At 40.2% G+C, this 14,796-nt stretch overlaps 2 protein-coding genes across 3 annotated transcripts in view; both read left to right on the forward strand.

Moving 5' to 3' along the window:
* LOC145446669 (uncharacterized) overlaps positions 1–14,796 on the forward strand; it is a 59,289-nt gene that overhangs the window by 11,641 nt on the left and 32,852 nt on the right. The window lies entirely within an intron of this gene.
* On the forward strand, positions 5,490–8,070 carry LOC145446045 (uncharacterized). Of its 2 annotated transcripts, XM_080324230.1 has the most exons (6): positions 5,490–6,156; positions 6,227–6,315; positions 6,384–6,510; positions 6,569–6,683; positions 6,849–6,907; positions 7,031–8,070. In XM_080324230.1, exons 1-6 carry the CDS (start codon positions 6,148–6,150, stop codon positions 7,046–7,048), a joined length of 417 nt encoding a protein of 138 aa, XP_080180356.1. In that variant the 5' UTR covers positions 5,490–6,147; the 3' UTR covers positions 7,049–8,070. The 2 variants fall into 2 exon arrangements, with proteins under 2 accessions (XP_080180356.1, XP_080180355.1); XM_080324229.1 differs by having other exon boundaries at positions 5,490–6,315.

Below are 14,796 nucleotides of genomic sequence, written 5' to 3' on the forward strand. Positions count from 1 at the left end.
AACCTTTAATAGAACTGGAAGGAAGAACTTTTTCCCCATATATGAATAGAAGGGGTCCCGAAGAACATTTGAAAAGCAGTTTCATCCTTCGGAACCTGCGTGGAGACGAGAACCATCGAAATATATCCAAGCGTAAATTATGTATGGGTAATTGCCTGATACGGGAATTCAGATGTGCCACACGCGATGGCGATTTTCACCTTTAATAGAACTGGAAGGAAGAACTTTTTCCCCATCTATGAATAGAAGGGGTCCCGAAGAACATTTATAAATCAGTTTCATTCTTCGGAACCTGCGTGGAGACGAGAACCATCGAAATATATCCAAGCGTAAATTATGTAGGTAATTGCCTAATACGGGAATTCAGATGTGCCACACGCGATGGCGATTTTCACCTTTAATAGAACTGGAAGGAAGAACTTTTTTCCCATATATGAATAGAAGGGGTCCCGAAGAACATTTATAAATCAGTTTCATCCTTCGGAGCCTGCGTGGAGACGAGAACCATCGAAATATATCCAAGCGTAAATTATGTGGGAAATTGCCTAATACGGGAATTCAGATGTGCCACACGCGATGGCGATTTTCACCTTTAATAGAACTGGAAGGAAGAACTTTTTCCCCATATATGAATAGAAGGGGTCCCGAAGAACATTTAAAAAGCAGTTTCATCCTTCGGAACCTACGTGGAGACGAGAACCATCGAAATATATCCAAGCGTAAATTATGTAGGAAATTGCCTAATACGGGAATTCAGATGTGCCACACCCGATGGCGATTTTCACCTTTAATAGAACTGGAAGGAATAACTTTTTCCCCATATATGAATAGAAGGGGTCCCGAAGAACATTTGAAAAGCAGTTTCATCCTTCGGAACCTGCGTGGAGACGAGAACCATCGAAATATATCCAGGCGTAAATTATGTAAGTATAATTGCCTAATACGGGAATTCAGATGTGCCACACGCGATGGCGATTTTAACCTTTAATAGAACTGGAAGGAAGAACTTTTTTCCCATATATCAATAGAAGGGGTCCCGAAGAACATTTGAAAAGCAGTTTCATCCTTCGGAACCTGCGTGGAGACGAGAACCATCGAAATATATCCAAGCGTAAATTATGTATGGGTAATTGCCTGATACGGGAATTCAGATGTGCCACACGCGATGGCGATTTTCACTAGGGATGGTGTGAACGCGAGGTTCACGTTCGCGTTCTGTGTGTGAACCTCGGAAATTTAGAGGTTCGCGTTCACAACAGAACCTTGGTAGGTTCTGCACTGTGAACCTTTTTGGTAAATAGTAATTTGGACTTCACTATAAGATCTTTGGTTAAAATATATTGCATTTCAACTGCGGGTCACTCTATGCATGGCGCTGGCAGCATAAAAAATCAACACTAAACGAGCATGCACCTTGACAACATTAAAAGTTTTACTTGCTTTTTTGTTGCAAAAATTTCTCGAAACATCCAGCTTTCCGTTTGTGAATATTTAGTGACTCTCTGCTGTGAGCTTGACCCGCAACCACACAACATCACGAGCGATATACGTAGTCAGTGAATGATGCTTATTCAACCGATCAATGAGATTGATATCGTTTTCTGATGTAAAAAATCGAGCGGGCGTACTGGATCAATCTTGACTTCATATCCTTACTGTATCATTAAAACCAAATCCGTGCGATTAAGGTGCTGGCTATAACTTGTTGTTTATGGTATCGGTAGCGAGTATAGAAACCCGTTTCACACTCTGCTCAATATCAATGTAGCAATACTCAGACTCCGAACATATTGTCCGGTCTATCAAAGACCGTTAAGGCGTAAGCTTATATTCCCTGGTAAGTCCTCGTCGAAATTGTTGGCAAAGCGACGGAATGTATTGATTTTATGAGATTATTATATGCCTTCATAACCGCGGTTGATACATTTATGTACTTCAGCAATGTGACATTATGTGGCCCGAGTCTTCGCTAGGTATCATAGGCTATCACTTCATTGAAAGATAGGGTTGGAATTAGCAATATGACGTCACGAGGTTCACGTTCGTGTTCACACAGAACCTTTCAAAAAGGTTCGCGTTCACACGAACCCGAACCTTTCAGAGGTTCACACCATCCCTAATTTTCACCTTTAATAGAACTGGAAGGAAGAACTTTTTCCCCATATATGAATAGAAGGGGTCCCGAAGAACATTTATAAATCAGTTTCATTCTTCGGAACCTGCGTGGAGACGAGAACCATCGAAATATATCCAAGCGTAAATTATGTAGGTAATTGCCTAATACGGGAATTCAGATGTGCCACACGCGATGGCGATTTTCACCTTTAATAGAACTGGAAGGAAGAACTTTTTCCCCATATATGAATAGAAGGGGTCCCGAAGAACATTTGAAAAGCAGTTTCATCCTTCGGAACCTGCGCGGAGACGAGAACCATCGAAATATATCCAAGCGTAAATTATGTATGGGTAATTGCCTGATACGGGAATTCAGATGTGCCACACGCGATGGCGATTTTCACCTTTAATAGAACTGGAAGGAAGAACTTTTTCCCCATATATGAATAGAAGGGGTCCCGAAGAACATTTATAAATCAGTTTCATCCTTCGGAACCTGCGTGGAGACGAGAACCATCGAAATATATCCAAGCTTAAACTATGTGGGTATAATTGCCTAACACGGGAATTCAGATGTGCCACACGCGATGGCGATTTTCACCTTTAATAGAACTGGAAGGAAGAACTTTTTCCCCATATATGAATAGAAGGGGTCCTGAAGAACATTTATAAATCAGTTTCATCCTTCGGAACCTGCGTGGAGACGAGAACCATCGAAATATATCCAAGCGTAAATTATGTATAGGTAATTGCCTGATACGGGAATTCAAATGTGCCACACGCGATGGCGATTTTCAGCTTTAATAGAACTGGAAGGAAGAACTTTTTCCCCATATATGAATAGAAGGGGTCCTGAAGAACATTTATAAATCAGTTTCATCCTTCGGAACCTGCGTGGAGACGAGAACCATCGAAATATATCCAAGCGTAAATTATGTATGGGTAATTGCCTGATACGGGAATTCAGATGTGCGATACGCGATGGCGATTTTCACCTTTAATAGAACTGGAAGGAAGAACTTTTTCCCCATATATGAATATTAGGGGTCCCGAAAAACATTTAAAAATCAGTTTCATCCTTCGGAACCTCCGTGGAGACGAGAACCATCGAAATATATCCAAGCGTAAATTATGTAGGTAATTGCCTGATACGGGAATTCAGATGTGCCATACGTGATGTAGTTTTTAACCTTTAATAGCACTGGTAGGAAGAACTTTTCACCCTTAAAGAGAGGGGGTTCCTACTCCTTGGAAACTTTTTAAAAGCACTTTGAAACTTCGGAACCTAGTTTGAGACGAGATCCATTGAAATATATTCAAGCGCCGCTTCAGACTTCGAAAGAGAAAATCGCACACGCATATATGTTTCATTTCTGAATTGATGATCACCATCAAGGTTTTTCGTCCTCACTCCAATGTAGGCGTACATACAAAATAACCGACTAGAGCAGGGGTTCTCAACCCGCGGCTCGCGGGCCGCATGCGACCCACATACGCTTATTCTGCGGCCGGCGAAATCTTTCAATATGATCGCAATTACTACCGGCATAGTATTGTTACATATTAATTTAGCTACTTAAGCTCTCTTATCGCACCGTCTCTGTTTCGTTTGATTTATTCTTATTCTTCAATGTGTTCTGGTTTCTTGATATTTAGATTCCTATTGTTTTGAATAGGTCTTCGGACCGTTCCATCTGGAGTTATACATACATATCACTAGGGCTGGGCACAATGATTCGAGTACTCGAATCTGAATCGAGTATTAATCTTAAAGATTCGAGTCGAATAGTAAAAGGTGACTTTTTTCGAGTACTGAAATCGTACGCTCCATGTCAATAAGAGTATATTTATCGACGAAAATGATAATTCGATACCATTTTCCAATCTGGAAGCCTTGAAACTTCGATTGCTCGTATGACAGTATACGTTACACGTATTGCAATGCTACAAATTACCTTTACATGGTGTACGACAGGCTTTATATTATTTGTGTCAGGCTAAAAGTTCATATTTGAATTTTGTCATTTGCCAAACTGATGTGACGTCATAATAAGTGATACTCGATTACTCGACTCGTCTCGAAACAAAATACTCGATTCAGAATCGAATCACTCAGGTACTCGATTTTGCCCAGCCCTACATATCACCTGATCTTACAAAAAAGCGTTGCTAGCTAGGTCTCATGCCCAGCAATCCATATTTTGAGGCATGGTTGAGATTGCCGACGACGTTAAAGACGCATGGTTCAAAATTGCTTGGTATATCGCTAAACCCATGAAATCTGCTAGAAATGGTGTGTTTTCAACAAAACGTTACTATAATGTGCGAATCTCTGCTGTTTCCGGAATTTCGCAGCAAGGACAACTTCACCTAACAAATTTCGAAGCTGCAGTTTCACATGTTTTCAAACACGTTGCCGCGTAGACTACTTTAACATAGCATTGCACAATATCCACGGACATTGCAACGCTAATTGTATTGGAGTATTCTATCGGAGTGGATATATTTGTAGACGTAATGCTGACCGGGCAAACGTGGGGGGTGGGAACTAGCAAACAACATCAACTTGACAAAGCTGACATCTGTAACTCTCGCTGCAGGGCATCAGTCATGGATGGAAAGGAGAAGGGTTGATTGGTTTGCTCAGAAATTACCTCGAACATGAGTCTTCTTCTCATATCACTCGGAGCTCAAAATGACAATGGCCTCTGTAACGAAAAAGTTACCGTAATTTTATAGTTGCTCGCTCACGCATTGAAGCAGAGAGTTCAGTTCTCTGGTGCAAGGGTTTGAAGGTGAACACTGCACATACCGACTTGGGACCGAATGCAATGCACGCTTCATGAAGGGATTTACTTGTTCCGTCGGAAGATGACATAATCTCACTAGTAACAGCAACTGAAAGGTTACGAACGCTGTCCATTAAGGCTGTAGAATGCATATAAATGTACTAAATGCCCAATGCCCATATACGACTGGTAAATAGGCTATATTAGCCTAAATATAAGAGTAGTCCACAAATATATGTTACGGTAATAATGTTCTGCGGCACACAGCGGTTTTAGCTGTTTAGATGCGGCCCGTTATGCAAGGAAAGTTGAGAACCCCTGGAATAGAGCAATGATTCTCAAAGCGATGTCGATCCGACATCTCAGCTGTGAAACCGTGGTGACTCTGGTGGAAGAACAAAAACACTTTCAAATTTCCACGATCTCAGCCTATACAGTCCGGCTGATATTGTCGACGCTAATGCAGGGCGCCCTTTTTAAATCCCTAAAATATATGACAAATATAGCCTCTTATATTTGCTGTCTGTTCAAATATAGTATTTTTTTGCATATTGAGGAAAATATGGTGCCTATATGATATTTAAGGGGGCGAAAACCCGTTTGAAATGGTTAAATTATGTGCGGAATGAGTCGAAACGATAAAAAAGTGGCTAGTTCTGTATAAATCCTTCGCTATTAATCGACACATCAGCTATGCTATCGGTATGGCAGTTGCTGCCAACACATCAACATTCTTCCCTCGATTTTCCCCTCGCATTGCAAAAACGAGAGACGCGTGGTATTAAAATCTGATTAGTGGACGCGATATTCGTATAGCCTACAGTTGATTGCAAAAACGAAGTTGCCAGCGATCAACAATCACCCGCGAATTCGTTGCGCCTGGCATATCGCACTTCTTGAAATCTTAATTATAAGGACTGCACCGTGTGTTGATTAATCTTAGAGAATCAGACATCAGAACGAAAATGATACAATTCTTTTTACACCGCGAGATAATAAAATAAGCTAACTATATTCAAGCATAAAGCACGTGTCCGCACTATATTTGATTGAACATATCACATATCTCGCAACGCCAATATACAATGATATCGTTGTGATCTTGTACGCACGATAACGATGCTATCGAAATGCACGGAGCATTGTACACTGAAAGCACTTTGCAATCATCTACATATATTAATAGGTGAAATTCGATCACTACGAAAAGATCATTGCTGCAGTGAATAAGTTCCAACACTGGATGCTGCTGGTTGGTCACGAATTTCGAATTGCATATGATCGTTCGGCAATTCCAATAAAGCGCATTTATGTATGTACAGGTAATTAATATATCAGATGCCGAAATTTCATTACTAAATCCACTCGGAAGTACGAAAAAAAGCACCGTAGCTGCGGCAGAGAAATTCAAGTAAGATTATTTTACTTAGTCATGCCTATCATATCAATTGTACATAAGAGTACCACATTCATTTTTAGGAGGTATCTGCAAATCAGGAGCGAATCGGTCGATTGCCAATCCATGACGTCCAAGCAATGGAGTATCAGAATGTACGATCATTCCATTCAGCAAGATGGTTACAACTGTGGCGTGTATGTCTTGAAGGTAAAAAAGTTGAGATTTCATTTTACGAAGTGCCCGTCATAGATCAGATTTTCAAAAGTTTGCAGAACAAGTTTTGGGAAGCACAGCTTTATCATTGGCAAGTATTCCGAATGAAGAGACTGACCTTCGGAGATTTCGGCACGAAATCGCAAGGCAAATATTAGACGAATCAGGTAAGGACATCTATATCGAATTAGATAGATGGAAACAGTAGTTCTATATCGATCAACATCATACGTAGTTAATCGGTTTCTTCGATTGTTACAGGGTCATATTTTCTTGTTTTGTTTTGCGAGTAATATATCTATGCTAACGAATCTTATGCATTCCACATTAAGATCCGATCGCCGATATCTGCAGCTTTTGTGCTGACGCATCAACGCTTGATTCATCCTGGGTATGAGCCTTCCATTATTTACTCCAATTATGACAATATTAATTAAAAACATATCATCAATATATCTGAAATATACCTCTGCGATACAATGACCATTTCTATATACCATAAAATGTTTGACAGGAGATGTGCCAAGGATGATGCAACCGGAAATATCACGCGACATGCGCAAGGGACACAGTTAATGGGAATATATTCTGTCCTATTTGTCAGCCATGAGTGACGACTGGAAATCTCATGAGGATTTAAAAAATAATTCATGTTTCTTTTGCTACAATGCACATATTAAATTCGTTGCATCTTTAACTGGTGACTTATACCTGCTGTATCGATATGTATGATGATTGCTGAGAATTATTATTATTATTATATTCTTTATTCACAGTAAAACTGGTAGATACACACATAATCCGGGGAGCAACCTGCCCCCAAAGGAAAATGGCGAGATTGGAGTAAATTTTTAAAATTTCAGTTATACATTCAAATTGTTATTCCTATGCAATACACGGAGAAGTCAGATTACAGAATTGCAGCAGATGAAGAATTGGCAAGGGTTACAGAGCAGAGGTAGAGATGATTGAAGATGAAGAATCGAAATTACAGAAATTATGCTGTGATTCACAAGTGTAATTTTAGTCCAGTGGTGCATTCAAGGCCTTCCGAAGAATGTGCACAGTGCCCAATAATGTGAGTATCTGGATCATGTCGAATCGAACGTTACCCGGAATTTGTTGGATATGCCTCATGAGTTTTTTGCTCACGACCCCTGTAGCACCAATGACTATCGGTACAATGTTTATTTTGCATCGCCACATTTTCTCACATTCCATTTTGAGGTCTGCGTATTTGGAGTATTTTTCTGATTCTTTTTGCAGTAGGTTGTGATCAGCTGGGACAGCCAGTTCAATGAATAAGCATTCTCTTTTCTTTTTTAGTTTGACGATTATATCCGGGCGGTTGCTCCTGATTTCGCGGTCAGTTATAACTGGTACATCCCACAGAATTTTTACTTGTTCGTTTTCTGTCACTGGTGCTGGGCTGTAATCATACCAATTTTTTGTCGAAGTGGTGATGTTAAAATGTTTGCATAATTCAAGATGAATGTAGTGACCAATCCTATTGTGTCTCCATGTGTATTCGGTAGCTGCAAGTGCACCACAGCCGGACATGAGATGTGCTACAGTTTCATTTTGGTTGTGGCACATTCTGCATTTGCCGTCCGTGTTTTGCTTCAGAATTCTTTTGCGATAGTATTTTGTAGGCAGCGATTGGTCTTGTGCTGCGAAAATGAATCCTTCGCTTGCCGGTTTCAGGCCAGAGCTGGATAGCCAGGTCCATGAAAGCTCGTCTACATGGGGCTGTGAAGTTAACTTCTTGTGCTGTCCATGAAGAGGCATCGATTCCCATATCGTTTCTCTCATTTTGAGAATTGCATTTTTGTACTGGACTCGTGCTGCTTTTGCTATTGTTGTGGGTTTGGCAACAGTATTATTATTATTATTATTAATGAGGAGTTTTAAGTGGCGCGTGCCGCCGTTTCCGGCCTTGTGCACCACGGACGTTATCAAGATGATTGCTTACAGTTACCAGATCCAGAAATAAGGTCCGACGTCTGAAACCAGTTTTAGACTTAGTATACTACCTCGATCAATAAATGGGGAGTGGTCCTCCGGAAAGGTTGCGAAGTTTGAAACTGTTTTTAAATATTCTTTGGGACCCCTTTTATTCATATATGGCGAAAACGTTCTTCCTTCCAGTTCTATTAAAGGTGAAAATCGCATTCGCGTGTGGCACATCTGAATTCCCGTATTAGGCAATTTCCTACATAATTTACGCTTGGATATATTTCGATGGTTCTCGTCTCCACGTAGGTTCCGAAGGATGAAACTGCTTTTTAAATGTTCTTCGGGACCCCTTCTATTCATATATGGGGGAAAAGTTCTTCCTTCCAGTTCTATTAAAGGTGAAAATCGCCATCGCGTGTGGCACATCTGAATTCCCGTATTAGGCAATTATACCTACATAATTTACGCTTGGATATATTTCGATGGTTCTCGTCTCCACGCAGGTTCCGAAGGATGAAACTGATTTATAAATGTTCTTCGGGACCCCTTCTATTCATATATGGGGAAAAAGTTCTTCCTTCCAGTTCTATTAAAGGTGAAAATCGCCATCGCGTGTGGCACATCTGAATTCCCGTATTAGGCAATTTCCTACATAATTTACGCTTGGATATATTTCGATGGTTCTCGTCTCCACGTAGGTTCCGAAGGATGAAACTGCTTTTTAAATGTTCTTCGGGACCCCTTCTATTCATATATGGGGAAAAAGTTCTTCCTTCCAGTTCTATTAAAGGTGAAAATCGCCATCGCGTGTGGCACATCTGAATTCCCGTATTAGGCAATTATACCTACATAATTTACGCTTGGATATATTTCGATGGTTCTCGTCTCCACGCAGGTTCCGAAGGATGAAACTGATTTATAAATGTTCTTCGGGACCCCTTCTATTCATATATGGGGAAAAAGTTCTTCCTTCCAGTTCTATTAAAGGTGAAAATCGCCATCGCGTGTGGCACATCTGAATTCCCGTATTAGGCAGTTTCCTACATAATTTACGCTTGGATATATTTCGATGGTTCTCGTCTCCACGTAGGTTCCGAAGGATGAAACTGCTTTTTAAATGTTCTTCGGGACCCCTTCTATTCATATATGGGGAAAAAGTTCTTCCTTCCAGTTCTATTAAAGGTGAAAATCGCCATCGCGTGTGGCACATCTGAATTCCCGTATCAGGCAATTATACCTACATAATTTACGCTTGGATATATTTCGATGGTTCTCGTCTCCACGCCGGTTCCGAAGGATGAAACTGATTTTTAAATGTTTTTCGGGACCCCTTCTATTCATATATGGGGAAAAAGTTCTTCCTTCCAGTTCTGTTAAAGGTGAAAATCGCCATCGCGTGTGGCACATCTGAATTCCCGTATCAGGCAATTACCCATACATAATTTACGCTTGGATATATTTCGATGGTTCTCGTCTCCACGCAGGTTCCGAAGGATGAAACTGATTTATAAATGTTCTTTGGGACCCCTTCTATTCATATATGGGGAAAAAGTTCTTCCTTCCAGTTCTATTAAAGGTGAAAATCGCCATCGCGTGTGGCACATCTGAATTCCCGTATTAGGCAATTACCTACATAATTTACGCTTGGATATATTTCGATGGTTCTCGTCTCCACGCAGGTTCCGAAGAATGAAACTGATTTATAAATGTTCTTCGGGACCCCTTCTATTCATAGATGGGGAAAAAGTTCTTCCTTCCAGTTCTATATTAAAGGTGAAAATCGCCATCGCGTGTGGCACATCTGAATTCCCGTATCAGGCAATTACCCATACATAATTTACGCTTGGATATATTTCGATGGTTCTCGTCTCCACGCAGGTTCCGAAGGATGAAACTGCTTTTCAAATGTTCTTCGGGACCCCTTCTATTCATATATGGGAAAAAAGTTCTTCCTTCCAGTTCTATTAATGGTGAAAATCGCATTCGCGTGTGGCACATCTGAATTCCCGTATTAGGCAATTTCCTACATAATTTACGCTTGGATATATTTCGATGGTTCTCGTCTCCACGTAGGTTCCGAAGGATGAAACTGCTTTTTAAATGTTCTTCGGGACCCCTTCTATTCATATATGGGGAAAAAGTTCTTCCTTCCAGTTCTATTAAAGGTGAAAATCGCCATCGCGTGTGGCACATCTGAATTCCCGTATTAGGCAATTATACCTACATAATTTACGCTTGGATATATTTCGATGGTTCTCGTCTCCACGCAGGTTCCGAATGATGAAACTGATTTATAAATGTTCTTCGGGACCCCTTCTATTCATATATGGGGAAAAAGTTCTTCCATCCAGTTCTATTAAAGGTGAAAATCGCCATCGCGTGTGGCACATCTGAATTCCCGTATTAGGCAATTTCCTACATAATTTACGCTTGGATATATTTCGATGGTTCTCGTCTCCACGTAGGTTCCGAAGGATGAAACTGCTTTTTAAATGTTCTTCGGGACCCCTTCTATTCATATATGGGGAAAAAGTTCTTCCTTCCAGTTCTATTAAAGGTGAAAATCGCCATCGCGTGTGGCACATCTGAATTCCCGTATTAGGCAATTATACCTACATAATTTACGCTTGGATATATTTCGATGGTTCTCGTCTCCACGCAGGTTCCGAAGGATGAAACTGATTTATAAATGTTCTTCGGGACCCCTTCTATTCATATATGGGGAAAAAGTTCTTCCTTCCAGTTCTATTAAAGCTGAAAATCGCCATCGCGTGTGGCACATCTGAATTCCCGTATTAGGCAATTTCCTACATAATTTACGCTTGGATATATTTCGATGGTTCTCGTCTCCACGTAGGTTCCGAAGGATGAAACTGCTTTTTAAATGTTCTTCGGGACCCCTTCTATTCATATATGGGGAAAAAGTTCTTCCTTCCAGTTCTATTAAAGGTGAAAATCGCCATCGCGTGTGGCACATCTGAATTCCCGTATTAGGCAATTTCCCACATAATTTACGCTTGGATATATTTCGATGGTTCTCGTCTCCACGCAGGTTCCGAAGGATGAAACTGATTTATAAATGTTCTTCGGGACCCCTTCTATTCATATATGCGGAAAAAGCTCTTCCTTCCAGTTCTATTAAAGGTGAAAATCGCCATCGCGTGTGGCACATCTGAATTCCCGTATTAGGCAATTACCTACATAATTTACGCTTGGATATATTTCGATGGTTCTCGTCTCCACGCAGGTTCCGAAGGATGAAACTGATTTATAAATGTTCTTCGGGACCCCTTCTATTCATATATGGGGAAAAAGTTCTTCCTTCCAGTTCTATTAAAGCTGAAAATCGCCATCGCGTGTGGCACATCTGAATTCCCGTATTAGGCAATTTCCTACATAATTTACGCTTGGATATATTTCGATGGTTCTCGTCTCCACGTAGGTTCCGAAGGATGAAACTGCTTTTTAAATGTTCTTCGGGACCCCTTCTATTCATATATGGGGAAAAAGTTCTTCCTTCCAGTTCTATTAAAGGTGAAAATCGCCATCGCGTGTGGCACATCTGAATTCCCGTATTAGGCAATTACCTACATAATTTACGCTTGGATATATTTCGATGGTTCTCGTCTCCACGTAGGTTCCGAAGGATGAAACTGCTTTTTAAATGTTCTTCGGGACCCCTTCTATTCATATATGGGGAAAAAGTTCTTCCTTCCAGTTCTATTAAAGGTGAAAATCGCCATCGCGTGTGGCACATCTGAATTCCCGTATTAGGCAATTACCTACATAATTTACGCTTGGATATATTTCGATGGTTCTCGTCTTCACGCAGGTTCCGAAGGATGAAACTGCTTTTTAAATGTTCTTTGGGACCCGTTCTATTCATAATAGGGTGATAAGTTCTTCCTACCAGTTCTATTAAAGGTGAACATCGCCATCGCGTCTGGCACATCTGAATTCCCGTATTAGGCAATTTCCTACATAATTTACGCTTGGATATATTTCGATGGTTCTCGTCTCCACGTAGGTTCCGAAGCATGAAACTGCTTTTTAAATGTTCTTTGATACCCCTTCTATTCATATATGGGTGAAAAGTTCTTCCTACCAATGCTATTAGCCCATAGGTGAAAAACGACATCACATGTCAGTTCGCGTATATTAGGCGCAATTTCCGACATAACTTGCGCCTGGATATATTTCGATGGTTCTGATCTCCAAGATGGTTCCGAAGTTTGAAAGTGATTTTTAAATTTTATTTGGGACCCCTTCTATTTATATAAGGGTGAAAAGTTCCCCCTACCACATCTGGATTCGGGTACTCAGCAATTTCAGATATAATTTGCCGCTACATATATCTTGATATTTCTCATCTACGGAAAGGTTTCCAAAGATTAATATGACTTTGTAAGTGATATTTAAGTACATTTCTATTCATAGCAAGGTAAGAAGTTCTTCTTTCTTTGACTGTGATATGTTAAAAACGACATCAAGTCCGACAAATCTGAATTCGTGCATTCAGGGAATTTCCGACGTTATATGCGGCTGTATATATAATCATTGACTTATATTTTTCAACTGAACAACCACTCACAATGTACAATGCGATAAGACACAATGCCATGTAATGAACAGATAGGAGCATGTCGAACGACACGCGGTTGTGATCCTTTTAATTTCACATCCATTTCGGCCTAGAGTGCCCGATGTCACAGTTCTCTTTGATGTTGATCTTTTTTTTTTTGAAGTCGTGGCGCATTCTACTAGTTCTTGCGCATTCCTTGTGAGTGAATTCTTTCGTCGAGGCTTTTTTTCGCCGTAATAACGGTGACAGCGGGGAAGAGGGGCCCAGATAAACCTCCAACGGGTCCCCAGATTGGTAAGCGCTTATCGTCACCACTACGCTATGTCCCCCGCGATATATTTCGATGGTTCTCAGCTCCAAGCATCTTCCGAAGTTTGAAACGGCTTTTAATATGTTGTTTAGGATACCTAGTATTCGTCAAAGGATACAAAGCCATTCAACTCTGGCTATAATGCATTAAACACGACATAAATGCAGGTTAAAATTATCTGGCAACCGCTTTTCATAATATTCGAAAATTTTCCAATCTGAAATATATAATGCTCCCATCGTAATAATCAGTGTTTCCCATATGGCGTACTTTTTCTAATAGAATCACGGTGGTGTATTTTAGCATCAGTTGCAACCATGCATTTACGACACAGCCTAAAGAATTTATAGATACTGTGGGTGAGCGTCAATATAGATGTGCAGAACCTGGAAGGATTGTTGAAAGAGGATTTGAAATTTTTCTGGCAGCATTTACGTCACCTGATTTTTTAAAAGAAAAGGGTTGATTACGATAATTGTGTGAGCAACTAAGTTGTTTTAGATAGTATATATTGTAATATTGTGAGGCCGAATTCACCAAGGGCCGAGTTCACTGGCAACCATAGTATCAGTATAGCGATTGTACCTTCATAATATAATATAAAATCGAAACTAACCGGAAACTAACATTGTACTGATTGGTAAAATGCTAACAGATATAACTTTTTACCGGGTCAGGCCGTTGAATTCACATTCCACATCAATGATGAGAATCGGCATTGTTCCAAACAATATTCCATCGGCAAAACAATGCACTAGAATGATATTGAGGATAATCACTCCATAGTTGGTATTGTGCACATCAACCTGGCGTGATATGTCGTACTACTCTCAATAGTTGAATCTTTCACACCGCGGTGTCCGAAAGCGTCTACCAATGCCCATTTATTAAAAATATACCTGGTAAACGTTTTGGCACTTTGATATGAACTACCCGTTGTGAAGTGTTCCCCATGCATTGCCTGTAAACCTTGAAAATTAACATGGAGTACTCGTTAAGATTGATAGCTGGAAGGATTGTACAAAATAGATGATTTATGCATTTGTGTACGTCTATGGTTTTTTTTATGTATAACCTTCATAACTTTTCGCCATTTGCATCACGCTTTATGACCTGAGCATGAGCATCAACTTGCATTGTATGTGCTGCCACCCAGGTTATTTTTCCAGCAATGTAACTCCACAATCATCCAATGCCAAATCTCTCTCTTGAATATGCACATTGCTCATATATATTGCATATGCGGCAGTACGGAAAATACTTGACGGATTGAATAAGGGTAAGTCCATATCAGATCAACCAAAAAAATGAATTTGGTCACCACCATAGTTTCAGATTTTGCTGAAATTTAGCTCAAAGCATCATAAAGTATATCTGACTAAATCACAATTGATTTAAAATGAAATACTTTAGTAATTTTAAAGTTATCGCA

Source organism: Botryllus schlosseri, chromosome 9 (genome assembly GCF_051294905.1).
Source record: "Botryllus schlosseri isolate E-star chromosome 9, Bs_hap1, whole genome shotgun sequence".
Lineage (NCBI taxonomy): Eukaryota > Metazoa > Chordata > Ascidiacea > Stolidobranchia > Styelidae > Botryllus > Botryllus schlosseri.